This window comes from Pimephales promelas, chromosome 21, assembly GCF_988280905.1.
Source record: "Pimephales promelas chromosome 21, fPimPro1.hap1.1, whole genome shotgun sequence".
Taxonomy (NCBI): domain Eukaryota; kingdom Metazoa; phylum Chordata; class Actinopteri; order Cypriniformes; family Leuciscidae; genus Pimephales; species Pimephales promelas.
Window position 1 is genome coordinate 27,618,491 of NC_142789.1, and position 20,543 is coordinate 27,639,033.

At 37.6% G+C, this 20,543-nt stretch overlaps 1 protein-coding gene across 10 annotated transcripts in view; it reads left to right on the forward strand.

Annotated features, from left to right (window-relative positions):
• Window positions 1-20,543, forward strand: part of camta1b (calmodulin binding transcription activator 1b) — a 302,050-nt gene that overhangs the window by 10,085 nt on the left and 271,422 nt on the right. For 9 of the 10 annotated variants that reach the window (XM_089125207.1, XM_039673486.2, XM_089125205.1 and 6 more), the window contains one exon: window positions 8,121-8,224. In XM_089125207.1, coding sequence (XP_088981333.1) covers window positions 8,121-8,224 — 104 coding nt within the window. Of the gene's footprint in view, window positions 1-694; window positions 742-8,120; window positions 8,225-20,543 lie in introns of those variants that run through there. The other variant, XM_089125210.1, reaches the window with a different exon arrangement.

Sequence of the window (20,543 nt, forward strand, 5' to 3'; positions counted from 1 at the left end):
GCATAATATGAATAATAAATAGTGCTCATAAACAGCTACTGAGATAGTATTTTTAAGTCAAACAAGAAGAGGCTTGAAACCAGAAACAATATTTTACATAACAAACGGAAATCTGTTTTATCCTTGTGATAAATGTGAGCAGTAAAGGATAAAAGAACACAGAGGCAGCAGGATACTGCAAACGTTTAGGGGTTTATTGCCACAAGATGGGGTTACAAAAGTGTACACCGAAACACCAATGCTAACCCAATGGTGGTAAACCAAACATAACAACAATCAAATAACAAAAAGAAAAAAAACCCCATACAATAACGATGGGTCGCTGCATTTGCCTCTCAAACATTTACAGAGGCCAAAGGCCTACAGAACACTGACCCACATAGAGAACCAATTTATACCTTGGTGGCCAGCAACAATTAACACATAGAGGGGGATACACAGACATGTAATGGCCATTACACACAATAAACGCATATGAAAACAACCAATATACATAAACAAACACCTGAAATAGTAATATCAAATGACTTTACTTAATAAATATACTTCTTATAAACAAAAAACAAAAGCAAGCAAAAATAGTCCTTGGAGTTCCCCCGGAGCAGAAAGCGGAATGGTTGTGGCCGGATCATCGGGTGTGGCCGGAACCATATATATACGTCCGATGTTTCAACTCGAACCCCTTTTGATGGTGCACCAGCTCACGGGACTCACGTAGCAAACAAACAAACAAAAAGAACGGTAAGATTAAACTAAACGTTAAAGAGTGTGCATACTTAACTCCAAACGAAAGTTTAAATAAATTATATTAAACCTAAATAATGCTGTTGTGTATTCTTAACTGTCAACAAATTCCATTTAATAAAAACTCAAACTGACCTGACCCAGGCTCACCCACATCCGCCACAATCCTTCCAGTATTTTTAATTTGAGGAAAAACAAAATAACTTTTCAGGGTTCCAGACTGCGACCAAATTGGGCGCATTTGCAACCATTTTTTGAGAATGTGCGAGTTAAAATTGTATGTGGTCGCAAATGTGCGAGTGGACGTTGTATCAGCTGCAGTCCGTAACTTATTGTAGCATCTCACACGAGGCCCGAGTTCAGTTAACTTGTTTATTCGCCAGAGCACAACGTGCAGGCATTCAGAAACACAGCTTCAGCAACAAAAACAGACGAACTTCCTCAACCCGTCTCCATTCTCCCCAGGCCGCCAACCAACAGCGCACACAGCCATTGACAGTCACTACATTATGTTCAAAATGAACGAGTAGGCTACATCATGAACCCATTTTCCAAACCGTGTTTTTGATTTATCCTGAATCACTACGGTACGCCTATAACAAGTGTTTATATTCGGAGTATTTTATCACAGGATCGATGCGGAGTTGCCCAGTGCCTGCGTGACTCACCATAGACATTAATGGAGAGAAGTAGCTCCGGCTGCGGTGTTCTTCCGCAAGACGTGTAGTTTATTTATTGACGAACGTAGACGTCACGCGCAGTGCACACTGATGGTGAAACGCGCTAATTACGAATTAAGGCATATTAAAATGGAAATGTCTCACGAAACAGCGTGCCCCTTCCTACGTCTTTTCAGCAGTTAGATGAGAGTAATCGCTCGACTGAGGAAAAGCAAATTATTGTAAAATGCAGAAGGTAAGGAGTGTGAGATTTTTGATTTTTGTTACAATTATTAACTTTAATAATGAAAAATCTGTATTATCTTATTATAATACTCTAATATTTTAAAATGTTATGCATACATTTGAATGTTTAATGACCTAACCCTTTTTTAAAAGATAGAAAGATGATGCTGATAGAAAGATTAGCCTATAATAGATGGATAGATAGATAGAAAGAATATGATTCAAATGTAAATAGATTGTATATAATTCAAATGTAAAATGCAAATGTAAAATTATAGATCAAAATTACTGTCCAAAAACCATGAAAATCCTGAAATTTGGCAATGATAATTAATATATTGCAGGTATTTATGCTGCAACCCAGAAAGCCTTTGCTAGCTTTGGCCCATTGAAACCACTGTTCATCAGCATGCATTGATTAATCCCATGGCATGTAGCATTAAAAAAAAAAAAGAAAAAAAAGGTGCGACTAAATCATATGCTGGTGCGACCAACTGAGAAAGTTTGTAGCACCAGTGCAACCAGTAGAAAAGTTAGTCTGGAGCCCTGCCTTTTTAAATCTTTCAAAGGCAAATGCACAAATATTGAATATCATAATAATTTTGAAAAATATTGCGATTATATAGATTTTTAGATGTATTGCCCTGCCCTACTTTGGGTCGGTAAATTTCCCTCTCATGCTGTGTAAATGCTCTCAGATAAAAAATCTATAATTCATCATCAACTTAATAATTAAATTAGATGCATATGATCTCTTTGAGATTGGTGCATGTGTCCATATTGTTTCTTATGGTCTTCCTATTTGTGTTTTTCTTGACCAGACAGGGATAACGCTGTGGGTGTGACTCCCCAATGTCTGAATATTCACCTTTCGTTCCATGGAAATTAGCATATAGATAACTATACCACTGATTTTCATGCAGTGCACAATTCCCTGGAGAGAGGCACGGAGGAGGCTTGTAGTATAGAGGTTGGAATGCCAGCTTGGTAAAAGACCATGTCAACCCGCTGCGTTCTCCTTTCGTATGCTGTCTTTCATATCAAAGCCTTTTCTACTTTGACTTGAAAGTCATAAGACCTCCCTCTTTCCTAGCCAGCCTTCAACTCATGTGGTTAATAAAGCAGTTGAGGGAAGACCACTTGAAAAGTTTACCAGCGCTATTGATGAATTAACATGCAGTCCCATCCTTCTCCCTGTCTGCTTGGAACTACTGTGCAATGAGCCCTTATTTCTGTCACATTAATTTTGTTTGAAAAAAAAAAAAGCTCAAATTTCCCTAGACACCCCTTAATATCTGTACTGGGAACTGTAAATGTTGCTTTTCCCAGCATTTTTCAGTCTTTATTATACAAGGTTTTATAATTAACTGACACCTCATCCCACTGGAGGATTTGAGTTTTTCTTTCCGTTTTATTATATTTATGCACTAAAAAAAATTAATCAGTTGATGAGTAGAATCTATATTGTGCTGGTTTGCAATTTGCATTTTTTTTATTATAATCTAAAGTTTCATTTGAGATGCGAACGGGTATGAGATTTGATTTTCTGGAACATTTCTCACGAGACAGATTGCGGCCCTTGGTGAAACATCTCTGTAATATGACAGATGGGCCAAAATCGATCCATTAACAGAGGCGAAGCGAAAGTGACGTAATTGATACCCGTAACATTTACTCCTTTAGGTTTTTGTTGACTTTGCAGACGTCCTCTATCTGTTGTACAGAAACATCGCTAGATTTACTTGACCTCCATTCGAGAAAACGTTTTTTCTTGAATCTGTACTTATGTCAGGGTAGTTTAATGTATTTCCTCCAAAGCCCACATTCTCCAAAATGGGATCAAAAAGTCACGGCAGACACTACAGCGACCCTTGTGCGGTCTTGTGTCTGCCGTATGATGAGGTAGAGAGAAAATCAAATCTGTAAATGTCACCCTCTCCTGATTCAGACAGGCTCCGAATTTGCCGTCTGAAGCAGATTTGCCACTCTCGGAGCATTTGTCATTGCACCATTCTTAATTTGAAGAGTTTCCAAAGGAGCGTTGGAAGCGTACGCCACGATCTGAGACAAAACCGCTTACGGCAGGTGAAATGACGTTCCGTGGAAAATACAGGCTACAAATAAACAAATGCAAACAGAAATTGTCCGTCAGTGCTGACAATTTAATGGAAAAAGAGACGGCTTTCATTAAAAAGTGACATTGGGCTGATGAGGTGTGGAAAGTTTTTGTCCATTCTTGTCTTTTTAAACTTTGCAGTGGCGAAGCCCCATCTGTTTCGAGACCGACCCGTGTTCTTGCACACTATAGATGCTTGCAGAGTCATTAAAGAACGCAGATATGTGGTAATCCTCAGAGGGAACATACAGGAGGATGGACCTTCTTTGTGCTTGCCTTGGGTGAACAGAAATGTGGCTCTGCGGATTTAGAAGTACTCGTTTTGCACAGCTAGCCTGTTTTGCCATTTAGATCCATCCGCTCAATTAAAACGCATTAATTATGAATGTGTGCGAGAAATGTCAAAACATTTCAACAGACACCTTTGCAGATGATTGTTCATTATAAACCCTGTTTATCGGTTTTCCATTCCTCTCCTCCAGGATTGTGTTAAAAACCGAGAGGCCCACACACAGTGGTTGTGTTAATCAAAAGATTAAGAATATTTTAAAATTGTGTAAATTGAATTAAAAGTAAAGACACTGCTCTATCAAGTGTTCTTGTGATATCAATGAAGACACATAAAAAGCATTGTGGTAATGAGAAAAAATAAAGCTTTACAGAATTTAAAATCCATGGATTATTATTATTGATAGTGCAACCTTTTTTTTTTTTTTTTTTTTTTTTTAACAATATGCAACTTTCTATGGAAGGTTGAGTGTGTGCAGTGCACACTCAACGCATGAAAAGACGGCCCACTTCCAAGCGAACTTTGGTGCGGTTCGAGTGAAATATGAACGCAACTCGGAGTCGGACCAAAGGGATGCAATCGTAGTTGCTATATTGCCCATCACAATTCGGTACGGGCGTCAGAACCATGTTCTCAGCTAGTCGAAATACCATCATATAGGCTATGCACGTACAACGAATATGGTAGCCTACGTATATTTCGCGATGGAACTTAAAAACAATGCTGTGTGCTGGGCTAAATGCGCTCGTTGTGTGTGCGTAGCGTATATGACGTTTTTTCATACTTGTTTTTTGTCTAAATATCGGAAGGCTTGGTTTTGGATGGCCCGATTGGCCCTATGGTTTATTCATGGCCGATGCTCACCAACCGTTTCACTGAGAATAGTTTCGGCTCATTTGTCATGTAAACACTCTCATTGCTGCTTTTCAGACACTGCCCTTAGGGCTTTTCTGTCACCATCAGTGTTGTTCTTATTGGGGTCACTTAAAGTCACATGTGGGATCTGAACAAACATGCTGCTTATTGACAGTATGAGATCCCACAGTGCCTTTGCGCAGAAGTCACATTCATCACTCATTTGAACATAGATCGTTCCATATTCAGTGACCTCCAATGCCTCCGTTCGAAGGATCTGTCGATTTCTTGACCTAACTCACGACTGCTGACATGGAGTTTCTGAAAAATTTAAAAGCACACTTGATGATAAAGAGTTAAGCCATGCCTTTGTATCCTCGGTTTAGACGGGACTCTCTGATGCTTGACATTACTTTGAAGGGCAGGTTTGATAGGTGTTTTTCAAAGATTTCCTCAGATCAAGAGTCGGACGGCAGTTAGACAAGGGCCACATGCGGGTGCGACACCTTGGCATTTGCGCTGAATGTTGATTGGTGTTCGTGTCAAACGTGAATGTGTTTTTCTATGTCAGTAGAATTGGAAACAGGAGCGATTCATCTTAATACATTCATAATTAATTATGGTGGGCGCTATAAGCGCATGCCTGTGTGCACATATAATTACACGAGAAAGAGCAAATAGTCTACAGAGCTCTATTCTGTTCAATCTTTCTCTACCACCTACATCCACACGTTTCTATCTGTGTGAGTATTAGCAGCGTGTGCGTAGCCTTGTTTTGTTTTTCATTTTCTTTGTTGTTAAGCTTTTTTCCCTCAGCTCTGCGTCTCATTGGCTACTCTTGGGAGACGGTCGTGAAAGAGAGAGAAAGGCAAACGCTTAAGGCAGTGCTTGGCAGACGGCGACTGACTCTGTGATTAAAATTTGCCTCTAAAGCCACAGTCGTCAGAGTCAGCATAATTTAAAAGCCCCTTACTTTGTTGCAGAACAATGCGACTAAATTGCAGTCCTCAGAATCGCTCACTTGTTCTGCCAAAGCATGTACTGAGATAAATGAAGAGACGAGAAATGACAAATAGGAATAGGAAGGGATATATATTCTAGTCTTAATTACCCTGTAAATAAGTTGCTCGACGCCTCGTTCTTTTATAATTCATCCCGGTCGAGTGACTTGGAATGAAAGAGAGAAAAACTTTTCAAGAGTGCCGGCTCATTTATTCATTGTCTTATGCGAATGTACTGTGTGTTTTTCTTCTAAATCTTTGCTTTAGTTGGGGCATAACAGCCACAGATCTCCCAATTTAAAAACGTGAAACGGTCATTAGATCCCAACGGAACTGTTGCCAAGAGAGAGACGGCGCTAAATAAAAAGGCAAATCACAAATGAGATCTTTTCAAACTCAATAGTTTATCCTAGACATCAGTGAGATTGAATGGAGAGCAAATGCTGATTTTGATTAAGTCTCCTGCTCCTCAGGTTTTTCTTTTGATTAAAATGTCCTAGTAATCACATCGTACATACCTCTACATTCTTAACATACCACAGTTTCTTAATTTTAGCAAATTTAGGCAAAACCTCTAATTAAATCAGTGGCATGTTCTGAAATGACGAGGCAAAGTCCTCACAGTTTTTTTTTGTTTTTTTTTGTTAATCTAAATTCATGTCCCAGTTACACTTAATGTTGTCACATTTTCTTGGTTAAATAAACATTACATAAAGTAAGTAAAACTAAATACAATTCTAAAACATGCTAATCTAATTTTATTAGCTAATGTTAATGTTATTAGAATATTAAAATACGGTATATTTTACCGGAAAATACTAAAGCGGGAAAAGAGCTCAAGTACGTGAGCAACCCGGACAAAAACAGCTAATGTTACGAACCATCTGTCCGGATTACTGTGTTTGCCGACTGTTTAATGATTTTTAAAAGATAGAAAGACGATGCTGATAGAAAGATGATGGATAGATGTTCAAATTTAAATGGATAGATTGTATATAATTCAAATGTAAAATGCTTAAAATTACTGTCCAAAATCCATGAAAATCCTGAAATTTGGCAATAATAATTAATATATTACCGGTATAAAGCCTTTGCTAGCTTTGGTCCATTAAAACCACTATTAATCAGCATGCATTGATTAATCCCATGGCATGTAGTAAAAAAAAAAAAAGTGAGAAAGTTGGTAGCATTAGTGAAACCAGTAGAAAAGTTAGTCTGGTGCCCTGCTTGGATGTTTTAAACAGGGAATTCAATTATCTATGTGGGTCTGAGTTCATGGACAGGTAAAGCAAAACCAATGTGCATTGGTTCTGGTGTTTGACTATGAACAGGGAAGTGATCTAACCCTCTTCATGTGTCTCTTTCCCTCTGGCTATCTGTTTGTCCTTAATGCCGGAGTGTGAGTGGTTGCTAAGCAGTGTCTCTATGGACACACAGGCTTCATCTCACTCAGATCTGCAGCGTCTCTTTCACTTCTCTTTCGTCTTTTACCGAGGACACACTCCACAAATCTCAGTCAGTCTCTCATTCTCCTTTTCTTTCAGTCTCTCTCCCTTTTTTTATATTCATAAGAAGGCTCAGCACGCAATATGGAACTACCTTCTCCCACAGGGCTAAACATTGAGTCCCTTAAGAAGCCTGAGCCCTTGATGCAAACGGTTATCAATAACCTTGAAATGCTTTTGCTCTGTTGCCCAATTTTGTTGTTATGTATTTGAGCAGGCACTCTAGCATGATAAGAGAGAGAGAGAGAGAGAGAGAGAGAGAGAGAGCATTTAAAAAAAAAAAAAACTCAATGAAAACAAAATCACGACTTTTCTGGATGAAAGCCTTTTGCACGCCTTGTGCTCCAAATATGTTCCCTTTCATTTCACAGTAACATCTTAAGTTTTGTTTTTTTCTTCATTGCTTTCTGAGTGCTCCCCCTTTGAGGTCCCGTGCCTGTTTTATAGTTTTATACTTCTAAAAAGGTTGTCACAGCTATTTGCGAACGTAACACCTGGGCATGTAAGTTTCATGGGCATGTAAAGGAGTCCCTTGAGCAATAGTGACATTGGATTCAATCAGCTCAGTAATTTACAAAGAAATGATTGGATCTTTGTGTAAAAAAGAACAGCTCCCAGTGTTTTAGGCCCTGGAGAGCAGCACAGCTTTGTTTTAATAATCCTCTTCGCACTCCATATTAAGTCATCTTTTTGTGTTGTTCACAGATGAACATGGACATTTGAAAATCTACCTGCCCAAGAAGCTTCTGGAATGCCTTCCCAAATGCTCCTCCCTGCCCAAGGAGAGACATCGCTGGAACACCAACGAGGTAAAGAGCTTCCATCAGTTGTTTTGATGCGTTTTGCTTCACAGGAGTTTGGCGTTTTGCTTGTCCAAATGTTATAATGTTCACATTTTAATGTGTTTTTTAATAGATGCTTATTTTATGCAGAATATATTGTTGGTTATTTATTTTTTTACTTTCATTTGTAATTGCACTTAAGAACAAGTTAGGAGTTGAGTTTTTAGATTTGAAGACCCTGCTAAACAGAAGTTCATCAGTTGCAGTCTTTATTATATTGTATTATATATATATAATATATTATATTATATTCATGGTTCTCATGGGTCCTTGAAATCCTTGAAAGTCTGTGAATCGCCAATATTTTGTGGCCTATGCAAACTAGCTTTCACATAATATTAATTATGTATAAATATATATAAAGTATACACATGCAAATACTTCTTAAATATATACATGCATTTGTGTGTATTTATATATACAAAATAATTATACACCGTACACACACATATATTATGTAAACACAAACTTTTATTTTGGATGTGATTAATCGCGATTAATCGATTATTATATTATATTATATTATATTATATCGTTGCTGTTGGACTGAAACCTTTTAAGGAAAAAAGCTACTTTTAAAGGGTTAGTTCACCCAAAAATGAAAATTAAGTCATTAATTACTCACCCCCATGCTGTACCAACCCCGTAAGACCTTCGTTCATCTTCGGAACACAAATAAAGATATTTTTGATTGAATCTGAGGGCTGGATGACTCTTCCATAGACAGCCTGAGGGACTGCCTCTTGACGGCCCAGAAAGTCATTAAAAGAAAAGGTTTAAATATTCCATGTGCCTACAGTGGCTCAACTATAACTTTATCAAGCGACGAGACTACTTTTTGTGCGGAAATAAACGTAAATAACGACTTTATTCGACTTTCCATTACTTCCTTATGGGCGCATGCGCGAGAACTGAGACGAGACACGAGACCGTTCTTCTTCGACTACTTTTTGTTACCGGCTGCTCACCGCTTAGGAGTTTTACCGCCCCCTACCGTATAAGATGACGTACTGATATAGCCGGAGGCGCAAAACGTTCTGTTTACAAGCAGTACGTCATCTTATACGGTAGGGGGCGGTAAAACTCCTAAGCGGTGAGCAGCCGGTAACAAAAAGTAGTCGAAGAAGAACGGTCTCGTCTCAGTTCTCGCGCATGCGCCCATAAGGAAGTAATGGAAGTCGAATAAAGTCGTTATTTACGGGTTTTTTTTCGCACAAAAAGTAGTCTCGTCGCTTGATAAAGTTATAGTTGAGCCACTGTAGGCACATGGAATATTTAAACCTTTTCTTTTAATGACTTTCTGGGCCGTCAAGAGGCAGTCCCTCAGGCTGTCTATGGAAGAGTCATCCAGCCCTCAGATTCAATCAAAAATATCTTTATTTGTGTTCCGAAGATGAACGAAGGTCTTACGGGGTTGGTACAGCATGGGGGTGAGTAATTAATGACTTAATTTTCATTTTTGGGTGAACTAAGCCTTTAAGGAAATGAAAAAAAAACAAAACACTGCATTTTTCACCACCACATTGTCAATATTGTGGATTTATATGTGGTCAGACACTGAGATGTGTCACTATATTATAATTTGACCAAAATCAAGATCAAATGGAGTTTTTGAGCAGTGAATTTTAAAGAATTGTGCATCATAGTATGTTTTCATCAACTTATAGGTTATAAAGTTTACTGTAGCTATGTGGGTGCTCCTTTGGCCAAAATCCCATGTTGTTAATAATGAATTGCTATGCAGAGGCAAAGACAGTATTGCATGCTACTCTTCTCTGCTCCTCAAACAGATAAAACATTGGATCCAATGGAGCTCTTTTTAATGCTTTTCATTGGTGAAATATCTGCAAAACCCACAGACAGACATAAAAGGTGACCAATAGTAATGATTTAAGAAATAAACCTATAAAAATCCGCCAGACAGCAACGATATTATATTTTATTATATATGATAAATATAATGTGATAAATTCTCAAATAAAAAAAAAAATGTGAAATTGAATATTAGTTATTCCACCAAGAAAAAATATATTTTTTCCGCAAAATGTGCATTTTTGCTGACTGCCACATTTATATGTTTTGATTTCCTCTGTAAATCTGTGTCAGTTTAGTCTAACAGTTGTACTAAAGTGTATCCGTATTGCTTTGAACTTTGTCTTCCTGGCCCGAAGGCGTTCTGACATTCAGAGACAAACAAACACACTCAGCAGAGATTAGGTAGGCCTGTTTGGACCGATTCCACAGCACACCGTCTCGCTCTCTGCCAAAGTATAACACCACTTGAACATGCACCAGATCGGTTTTCATAATTTTTTTTTTTTTTTTTTTAAATTGGAGATCTGTTCTCAAGTGGGTAAGTTAACATATTGAAAGTTGCAACCTGATTTACTGTGGGCTCTGCCAAATTTAGAGAGATGAGATTTGTATTGAGCTGTTCTGAATATCCAAAGGAATACCATTACAAGATGTGTAATGGTCTAAAATTCTTGTTAAAGGAATAGCTGACAAGTTGTTTTTTTTTTCTTAACTGTCTTGTTACCACAGGTTGATATAACATTGTTAATCTTTTTATGCCCATAAGGATTTGAAGCGTGGACTCACACTTCAGCTTTTTTCAGCAGGATTACAAAAGTCAAACAAACTTTTCTAACCCTGCCTTAAATTCTTTAGCGTGATGGAGATGACACATGCTGCTGTAGATGACTTGAGATGATGCATGCCATGACCTTTCAAAAATATTTTAATTCATTTCCATTTCAAAACTGCTATAACTTATGAGAGAGGAAAGCGCTGATGTCTTGCACATATACGTTTATTTACGATAATAGTTGAAAGTGCAGTTTGATCTGGGGAATGCAGGTGTGTTTTCTTTGTTCCGTGCTTGACTGTGTTGTAGTAGAAGACACGGTGGTGCAGAAAGGTTGATACTTCTCTCTCCGTTTCATTTGTGCCAGCAGTGTGGCTGTCCCTCTGTGCTTTCTGTCAAAGCCTCCGCACTCTCTTTCTCTCAACTTGCAAAGAGTTAGGCTATAAAGTTTCCCAACTGTTTTAACTGTTTGGGGTTTTTTTTCACACTCCCCAGCTCCTCTTTTATAGTTCTTTTTTTAGAATTGTGCCATTGTAGAGGAAGATAATCTGACCCCATGCTGATGCAAACTAACCAGCCTCAAAGAAAAGTCATGAGCGGTTCACTACGAGAACCTCAGTGATAGGTATTTGTTTCAAATCAAAGAAACTATTACATGTGTTTTATTTTTTTGTGCTGTATTTTTGGCCTTTTGTCACTTTTTGGGTAGAAAGTAGAGAGGAAAGGAAGTAGGGTTGCCAACCGTTCCGTAAAATACGGAATCGTTCCGTATTTGACACATAAATATCTTGTTCCGTATTTTTGAGAATCAATTCAGTGCAAATCCATGACAGACACAAAGCTTCTAATATATAATATTATGTCAGACTATGAATCAACGAAGACCTGCTATAATGGAAAATTTGGGGATTTGACGCCCCCTTGGCGGGCGAGTTGTCTTATTGGTCGTACGTCGTGCAAACTACTAAATTAAAAATATAATTTTTTGCACTTGAAAGAAAGCTTGAAGTTCTATTGAACGAGTTCGCACAAGGCTGAAAAAAACTGTTTATTTTTCTTCAAATGCAGTCTAAGCCGATGAGTTTTGAATGTTATACTTTTTATTTGTTGAAATTAAAAATAAAATGTATTCATTTTTGGCAAAATGATCATGATAGACTATCTAGCCTATGTGGTAGAGTCGTTGTTTAGGCATACTTTGCTATTCTATAAATATAGGCCTAATACTGTAAGTTGCATTATAATATGCCATAATGTATGAATTTCAGGGGTTATTTCTTCCATGGTGGCATAACCCCCCCCCCCCCCAAATCAGAAAGTTGGCAACCCTGAAAGGAAGCGATAGGGAGAAGAGACAGGAACATGATCTGTCACTGTCCAATAGAGAAAGAGCCCAACTGTGAGCAAAACTGCTGTTCTCAAAATTGATTACAATTTAAGTCGACTTAAAATATAAATTGACCCCGGGCCCAGAGTGGGGCCACTTTTCAGTCCAGGAGTTTCAGGCTCAAGACCCGCCCACTTTTTCCATGGTGAATCAAGCAACAGTTTAGCTCTTACTAATGTGTTGTTTTTATTAATATCATGGTTCAACAAATAATGTAAAGGTTAAATTATAATTCACTTAAGCTGAGAAGTTAACAGAAATATCATCGTCATTATCATTTTTCTGCATGGGGATCAAATTGTGGTAATTTACTCCTCTGGTATCCTCTCTACATGTCCCTAGTCATGGCCTCCTCATTTTCAGAGGCTTAGAAGCTACACAAAATATAATTAAGAGGTAATTTTACTGCACACACAGATCAAGCTTGAGTTTTGTTATCGATATTTGCAAAGTCGATGAATCGCCATATATTGGGTGAAACAAAAAGACTGGTATTGTGTAATGGTATTTGCTGAATAATTGCATTGGTAATGCTAATCATTACTAGGCCTATCTCTCTTTACCTGTTTGTCCTCTTGAAAATAAATCTGTAAGCTTGGCCCATTTGGCAGCATCCTCTTCCAATGCCTTTCTTTTTTTCAACCTGGCTTTTTCAGCCCCTCCTGGCCTCTTCTTCCCATCCATGCTCCTGAGAAAATGTTTAGGAAAAGACTGGCTATGGACCCAACCAAGTCTATCTGGGAGGGGAGAACTCCCTCACGTGGTACAGCCCATGCAGAGGCTGCTCGCTGCGGTGTTATGCGGAACGTGTGTAGCCTAATTTAAGAGGAGATAGACTAACGTGACAAATGTAAAAAAATAAATTCATAAATAAAATCCTCGACCGGCCCAAAAGTGATTCCCGACGGGAATTCTCCTGATCAACCACCCCGGCCCTGATTGACCCTATTCTTAATACAATTCCTTCTTTTATTACGAACAGTGGTAACACTTTACAATAATTTTCAATTTCTTAACAATAAACATATGTTTTAGTTCTTTTCAGCTTTATTTTTATTTCAGTTTTTAGTGATTTTATTACTTCAACTCATTTAATTTTGGTCAGTTGCCAATGCAGTATTACTAAATGAAGTTTTTAGGTTTTTCATCTAATATTTATATTTTATTTTAATTAAACTCTAGTTTTAGTTTTTATTTATTTATTGATCTAGTTAATGTTATTTTGTAAATCTACTTTAATTCATTGTTAATACATTACAAATTGAATTTATGAAACACTATTTTATTAATCTTTATTAATCAATGCTATTAAAAGGTTATTTGTATTTCATGTTAGACATGCCATTGACTAAAGTAGTGATCTTTATTTTGAAGTGTTACCCGAACAGTTCAATTGAAGTATTTTGAATAATTTTTTTATTTGAATATCGAAACCACTTTTTACGATCCAATCAATTACTGATGGATAAACTAAATTTTTGCATAAAATAGGTTACGAATGTTTTTTCATGTTCACTTTAACCCCTCATTATTTGTTAGGGGATGGAAAATCTCCTTATTAGTCATTTTATTATAGACCTATTCATTCATATTTAACTAAAATATTTTTATTTTTGATTTAATTGTGTCTGTATATATATATATATATATATATATATATATATATATAAATAAATAAATAAAAAAATAGCGACGATTGGCTCCAGGAGCATTAGCCCAATCTGTCATATTCGTGACGGTAGCAACTTTCTCCCAGTTTTGCCTCCTCACAGGATGAGGGACTTGGTTTCTCTGTTCCTGTCGTCGTCCAAGCTAGTTTCAACAAACGCAGACCAGATAAAGCACAGATAGAAGATTAGAAAAAAACAGTGAAGGATAGACAATGTGGACAGGCAAAGAGAGATGGAAGGTGGAGGTGTAGCTCTCCCTGCAGATGGAGACATTGTGTGGTCGTTGCAGAAGCAGAGCTACTTTTGGAGGCTGTTAGGAGCAGAAAGTCTCCCTAGTGACACACACCGCTCTTAATGAGAACGAGTTCCTAAACAGCACTGGCTTCTTCCTCCTTCAGCTCCACTCTCAGACTGAATGCCATGTTCCCAACGACCAGCGGTGAGGTATAATGAGGCCTCTAGCAGGGCCGAATGAGACATCAGGTCATACAAACAAGCACACCTCATGTCCTAGCCTGTGTTTCTCTGCATGCATTGGATATAGCACGTACACGTGTCATAATTTCTCAGATTGGAAGCTGGGCAGAGCGTCTAAATTTATATAGTGTTTTTCAGTCACTCCATATAACATTCCCACCTCTCCCTTTTCCTTATGGGAAATGACCCTTATTGAAGGTAATGACACGGACGTCCGTTCAGTTGAAAAATTCTTGTACGTAGCAGAATGACCACATTAAAGAACGAAACCGACAGTATGTTGGAAAGGAGGAAAAAACATCAAAACGTAATGGTGTTGTAATGAACAGGAGAAGAGGGTGAACGCCGGGGGACGGCAAAAAGTCAATTCCTGTCTTTATCTCTTTTTCTCGTGCTCTGTCTCTCACCGTCAGTTGCTTTACACCCCCTGCTGTTAATTTTAAATACCTAGAAAAAAATGTGTGTGTGTGTGTTTGATAGCTCTCCTGTACCCTACCGCACTCCACTAAGAATCCTGGAGTGTATCTTTGTCACCGAACAAGAGAATATTGTGCCTAAAAACTAGGGATGGGCAACGATTAATCGCGATTAATCGCATCCAAAATAAAAGTTTGTGTTTACATAATATATGTGTGTGGTTAGTGTGTATAATTATTTTGTATATATAAATACCCACACATGCATGTACATATGAAGAGTTCAGATGCAAAAGCCTCTAAATGCCATTTGAAATTTTCTTCTTTAATGATGATTTTTATCAAACTTGTATATTTAAGTTCAGTAATTTCACTTAAAGAACAATTAATAGGTAATTATCATTGCCATTTAAGTAAAATCACTGAACTTAAATATACAAGCTTGATAAAAATGATCATTCTAGAAGAAAATTTTAAATGGCACTTAGAGGCTTTTGCATCTGAACTCTTCATATATATTTAAGAAATATGTGCATGTATATATTTTATATATATTTATTCACAATTAATATTATATATAAATATAAATATTTGATATATTAAAAACACATTTTTCTTAAATATATATATGCATGTGTGGGTATTTATATATACAAATTACTTATACACACTACACACACATATATTATGTAAACACAAGCTTTTATTTTGGATGCGATTAATCGCGATTAATCGTTGCCCATCCCTACTAAAAACCATCTGCAGATAATTTTGAAATAATCATGGTGCACACAGTGAAGTAGGGCTGTCAAACGATTAATCGCTATTAATCGCATCCAAAATAAAAGTTTGTTTGCATAATATATGTGGGTGCACTGTGTATAATTATTTTATATATATATAAATACACACACATGCTTGTATATATTTAAGAAATATACATGCATGTGTGTGTATTTATATATATATATATATATATATGCAAGATATCTATACACAGTGCACCCTCGTATATTATGCAAACACAAACTTTTTTTACAGTTCTTTACTTCTACACTTCTTTACAGTTCCTCATCAATTTGGTCAGGAAATGGCGATGGAAATACTGAATAGATAGACGAACGCCTCCACAACTTTGCACAGGACTCCAAAACAGATTGTCCTTGATCTGTACAAACCCAAAGTTTACATTACTAGTTGAATGTCACAAGAAGACTCGCCGTTGCATTCTGAAGCGCGCTTTGCTAAATGACTTTGTCTGAAAGCAATTTATATGAATTCTCATGGCTAAATATGCAGCTAATACAGCGTGGGTATTACTTATTGACAAAGTGTCCTTCAGCCTGGGCACCCTCCCTCCCGTCAAGCATATCGCAATCGCTCCAAAAAGAAAAAGACGGAGAATGAGAGATGTGCATGGGGTTTTGTCATTGTTTGACCAATCTAAGCTCTTTGTTAGACCTTCTTCCACCTTCAGGGAAACAATTCCCCAGGATAAAGGAGGGCGTGGAAAATCACAATGCGTGTGTACCGAATCTTAGGGGTAAACACCGAGGATGGGTACAGAGCTTACATGCTGATCTGGTAAGCTGAAGATTGAATTGTATTACCTTGACTCAATGACAAAATCCCCATGTTTTGTAGACTTTGCAAATGCTGAAGCCCGTGGGTTTGCTCTATAATGTAGATTGCTGAGATCCCTTTTTGAGCCAGAGGAATGGCTTTTATATCGCCAAAAGATTCATAAGTCGCTCCCTCGCAGCAGGGATGAAAGCTTGTCAAGGTGAACAATACTCTCTTTTTTTTTTGAACACTTAAACATCTTGAGTAGGCTTGGCCGTTGGCTATGGCGTATGCCCCTTTACACGCTTACAGAGAGATGCTGTGTCCGTGGCAGTCCAGCATGACAAACTGTACATCTAAAAGTTTTAAGCGCCACTGTCCTGTTGAGTTCCCCCGGCACGATTGTTTTATTTTAAAGCTCTCGGGTTTTTTTTTTTTTTGGGTCTGTGTGTCCTCTTGATCTAGATATTGGCATCACGGATCCAGCTTTCCCTCTGTGATAAGTGCCAGAAGAGTGGTTCCCCTTCCCTAATCTTAGCTGGCACTACCCCTCTCCTCTGGGTCCCTTTTCTTCTCTGGACTGTCTAAGTTTCTCCTCACATAATCAAAGGAAGCAGATGCTACTAGTCAACCCTTACCCTACAGGGAATGTTGGGAAATTTATTTTGTGTTTGTATAAGGGCAACTTTGGCTTCTGTGTAGTGGAAGGGTCTCTTGTCGCACAAACAAGCGAGGTTTACTGCTTCACTTTCCATTACAACAAATAATGTAGTTTTAGCCAGCACCACATGTAGTTTTTGACCTTTTTGTACTTGTTCGGACAGGGAAAGGACTAACTTTAGATCTGCATCATCATGATTGTTTTTCAGAGTCTCAAGAGCATTCACACTCAGTATGTTCACATAAAAGAGATATGGTGGTAATTTTGAGTAGTTGAGCTGCAATCTCCATCTGTCTGTATGCTATATTCATTATTAAATGTTCTGGCACAGATCATATTCACAACAAGTCTTATAGATTTATATATATATTAGATCTATCTATCCATCTATCTATCCATCTGTCCATCTGTCCATCTGTCTGTCTATCTGTCTATCTGTCTATCTATCTATCTATCTATCTATCTATCTATCTATCTATCTATCTATCTATCTATCTATCTATCTATCTATCTATCTATCTATCTATCTATCTATCTATCTATCTATCTATCTATCTATCTATCTATCTATCTATCTATCTATCTTTCTGCCATTCAATTCATCTATCCATCTATCATCTACATTGTCTGTCTGTCTGTCTATCTATCCATCTATCATTGTCTGTCTATCTATCCATCTATCTATCTATCTATCTATCTATCTATCTATCTATCTATCTATCTATCTATCTATCTATCTATCTATCTATCTATCTATCTATCTATCTATCTATCTATCTATCTATCTATCTATCTATCTATCTATCTATATCTATCTATCTATCTATCTGCCATTCTATCTATCTATCTATCTATCTATCTATCTATCTATCTATCTATCTATCTATCTATCTATCTATCCATCTATCCATCTATCCATCTATCCATCTATCCATCTATCCATCTATCCATCTATCCATCTATCCATCCATCCATCCATCCATCCATCCATCCATCCATCCATCCATCCATCCATCCATCCATCCATCCATCCATCCATCCATCCATCTATCCATCATTGTCTGTCTGTCTATCTATCTATCTATCTATCTATCTATCTATCTATCTATCTATCTATCTATCTATCTATCTATCTATCTATCTATCTATCTATCCATCATTGTCTGTCTGTCTATCTATCTATCTATCTATCTATCTATCCATCATTGTCTGTCTGTCTGTCTATCTATCTATCTATCTATCTATCTATCTATCTATCTATCTATCTATCTATCTATCTATCTATCTATCTATCTATCTATCTATCTATCTATCTATCTATCTATCTATCCATCATTGTCTGTCTGTCTGTCTATCTATCTATCTATCTATCTATCTATCTATCTATCTATCTATCTATCTATCTATCTATCTATCTATCTATCTATCTATCTATCTATCTATCTATCTATCTATCTGTCTATCTGTCTATCTGTCTATCTATCTATCTATCTATCTATCTATCTATCTATCTATCTATCTATCTATCTATCTCCTATCTATCTATCTATCTATCTATCTATCTATCTATCTATCTATCTATCTATCTATCTATCTATCTATCTATCTATCTATCTATCTATCTATCTATCTATCTATCTATCTATCTATCTATCTGTCTGTCTGTCTGTCTGTCTGTCTGTCTGTCTGTCTGTCTGTCTGTCTGTCTGTCTATCTGTCTGCCTGTCTGCCTGTCTGTCCACAAACACTCATTAGAATTGCTGTGTTGTGGTTGTAAATAAATAGTCATCAGTTTGAGTGCCCTGTGTTTTTGTTCAGACTGTAAGTCTGAATGATTATGACACATCTGCACAAACAGACTTTGCCATTATTTCTCTCCTGGTCCAAGTGTTACTCTGACATGTGGATGCTCTGTTGGCGTAATCAGGCTTGTTAAGAAGAATCCACCGGATCCCCTCTGGAGTGGGTTTAGCCATGTCCCGCTATCCCGGGGATTACAGCTTCCTTGAAAGGATTAGCACAATGCTGATTAGTTTGATTTCATTCTTCAAGCCAGCAAAAAAAGCCAGTCCTCTTGATGTTTATGAGATTTATTTTAATACATTTCCTCTTGTGGAAACAAATTATGCAAACATTTTTTTCTTTTCTTTTTGGAACTGTCAATATAGGCAGAAGCTTGCGTTCTCTCGCTCTCATTCTTGCTTGCTCTTCGTTCTGTTTCGAGAGTTTTTCCCAACCGAGTTGAAGAGCAAAGCTCCCTGATTAGTAGAAATGAAGAGGCAAAAAAACAACAACATTTATTTCCTCTTTGCGTCTGGGACGGGGAACGCGTCGCCCCCTGTCGTGGTAATTAAAGATGACTCCGTGCAGGCAAATGTTTGAGGAAATGGAGGCTGAGCCGCTGAGGAGGCGATGAGGGAAAAAAGAAAGGTCACGCTGCTTTGTTTTTGCAAACGGGGAGGCTTTGGGCTGTAAGGAGCTGATTTGTGAAGGTGCCTGGATCATGATCGGAATAGTAATTCGAAGAGAGGCTGCTGTCAGTCTGTGGTATAGGTGGATCTGTAGGTCCATGAAGGAATGCTGAAAGATGCTAGCGACCGTGCGCTGACCGATGCAGTGAATTGCAAAACACTCCAGGCTTCTTTCTCTCTTTTTTTGTTTATTTGTGTGTGTCTGTTGTGCTTGTGTCTGTGTACAGTATGGCAAAAGAAGCAGCTGGATGCTTTGTGAGTGAAACCACAGTTATGCTTGGTTTAATTTTCATTTTCATTGTATTCAGTTCCTATTGTGTCTGCCTTTTATCTAGTTTTCCTTTATTCTAAGTTTCCCACCTCTAGGTTGTCACCTTGGTTTCTCATTAATTATATACGACCTGTTTGTATCATTCTGTGCATACAGTAAGCCCTCTGTTTCAGTTCCTCATTATCTAGTGTTGTTAGTGTAGTGGACACAGAGTTATGTTGTACCTGCCTATCGGAATGTCGCTTTGGTTTAGTTTTATTAAAAGTTAACCTCTTTAATTGAACTTTATGTTCATTGTCTCCATCCTCCGTGGACTAACCGCGACACCTGAAGGGATGTTTGGAGTTCAAATTGACCACATTTACTTTCTTTATACACATTCCTGGCCTTATTGTGAAGGATTTACTGGTGCATTTCATTCCAAAGAACGCGCAAATGTTTCCAAATTGGAGGCAGGCAGTGACAGCCTTAAGCATCTGGGGGCCTGTTTCAATAACTAATATGGGGCCCTACCCACTTAAAACATAAACATAATAGAGCAGAAAAGCAAGGATTTGCATCAATGGTATATTCGTTTATTGCATGCACTTTCAGCTTCAGGAACAGGCAGCTCAACACAGAAATAATCCAACCTTATTTGATTAAAACTATATACAATTATACAGCGTTTAACGTTGAATGAGCCTCGCTCTTTCACACAGGGCAACTTCACTTTTGGTTGACTGAAGCTTTTCTTTTGTTGTCTGATATCTTTCATTTTTCAGCACCACTGGCATATGTACT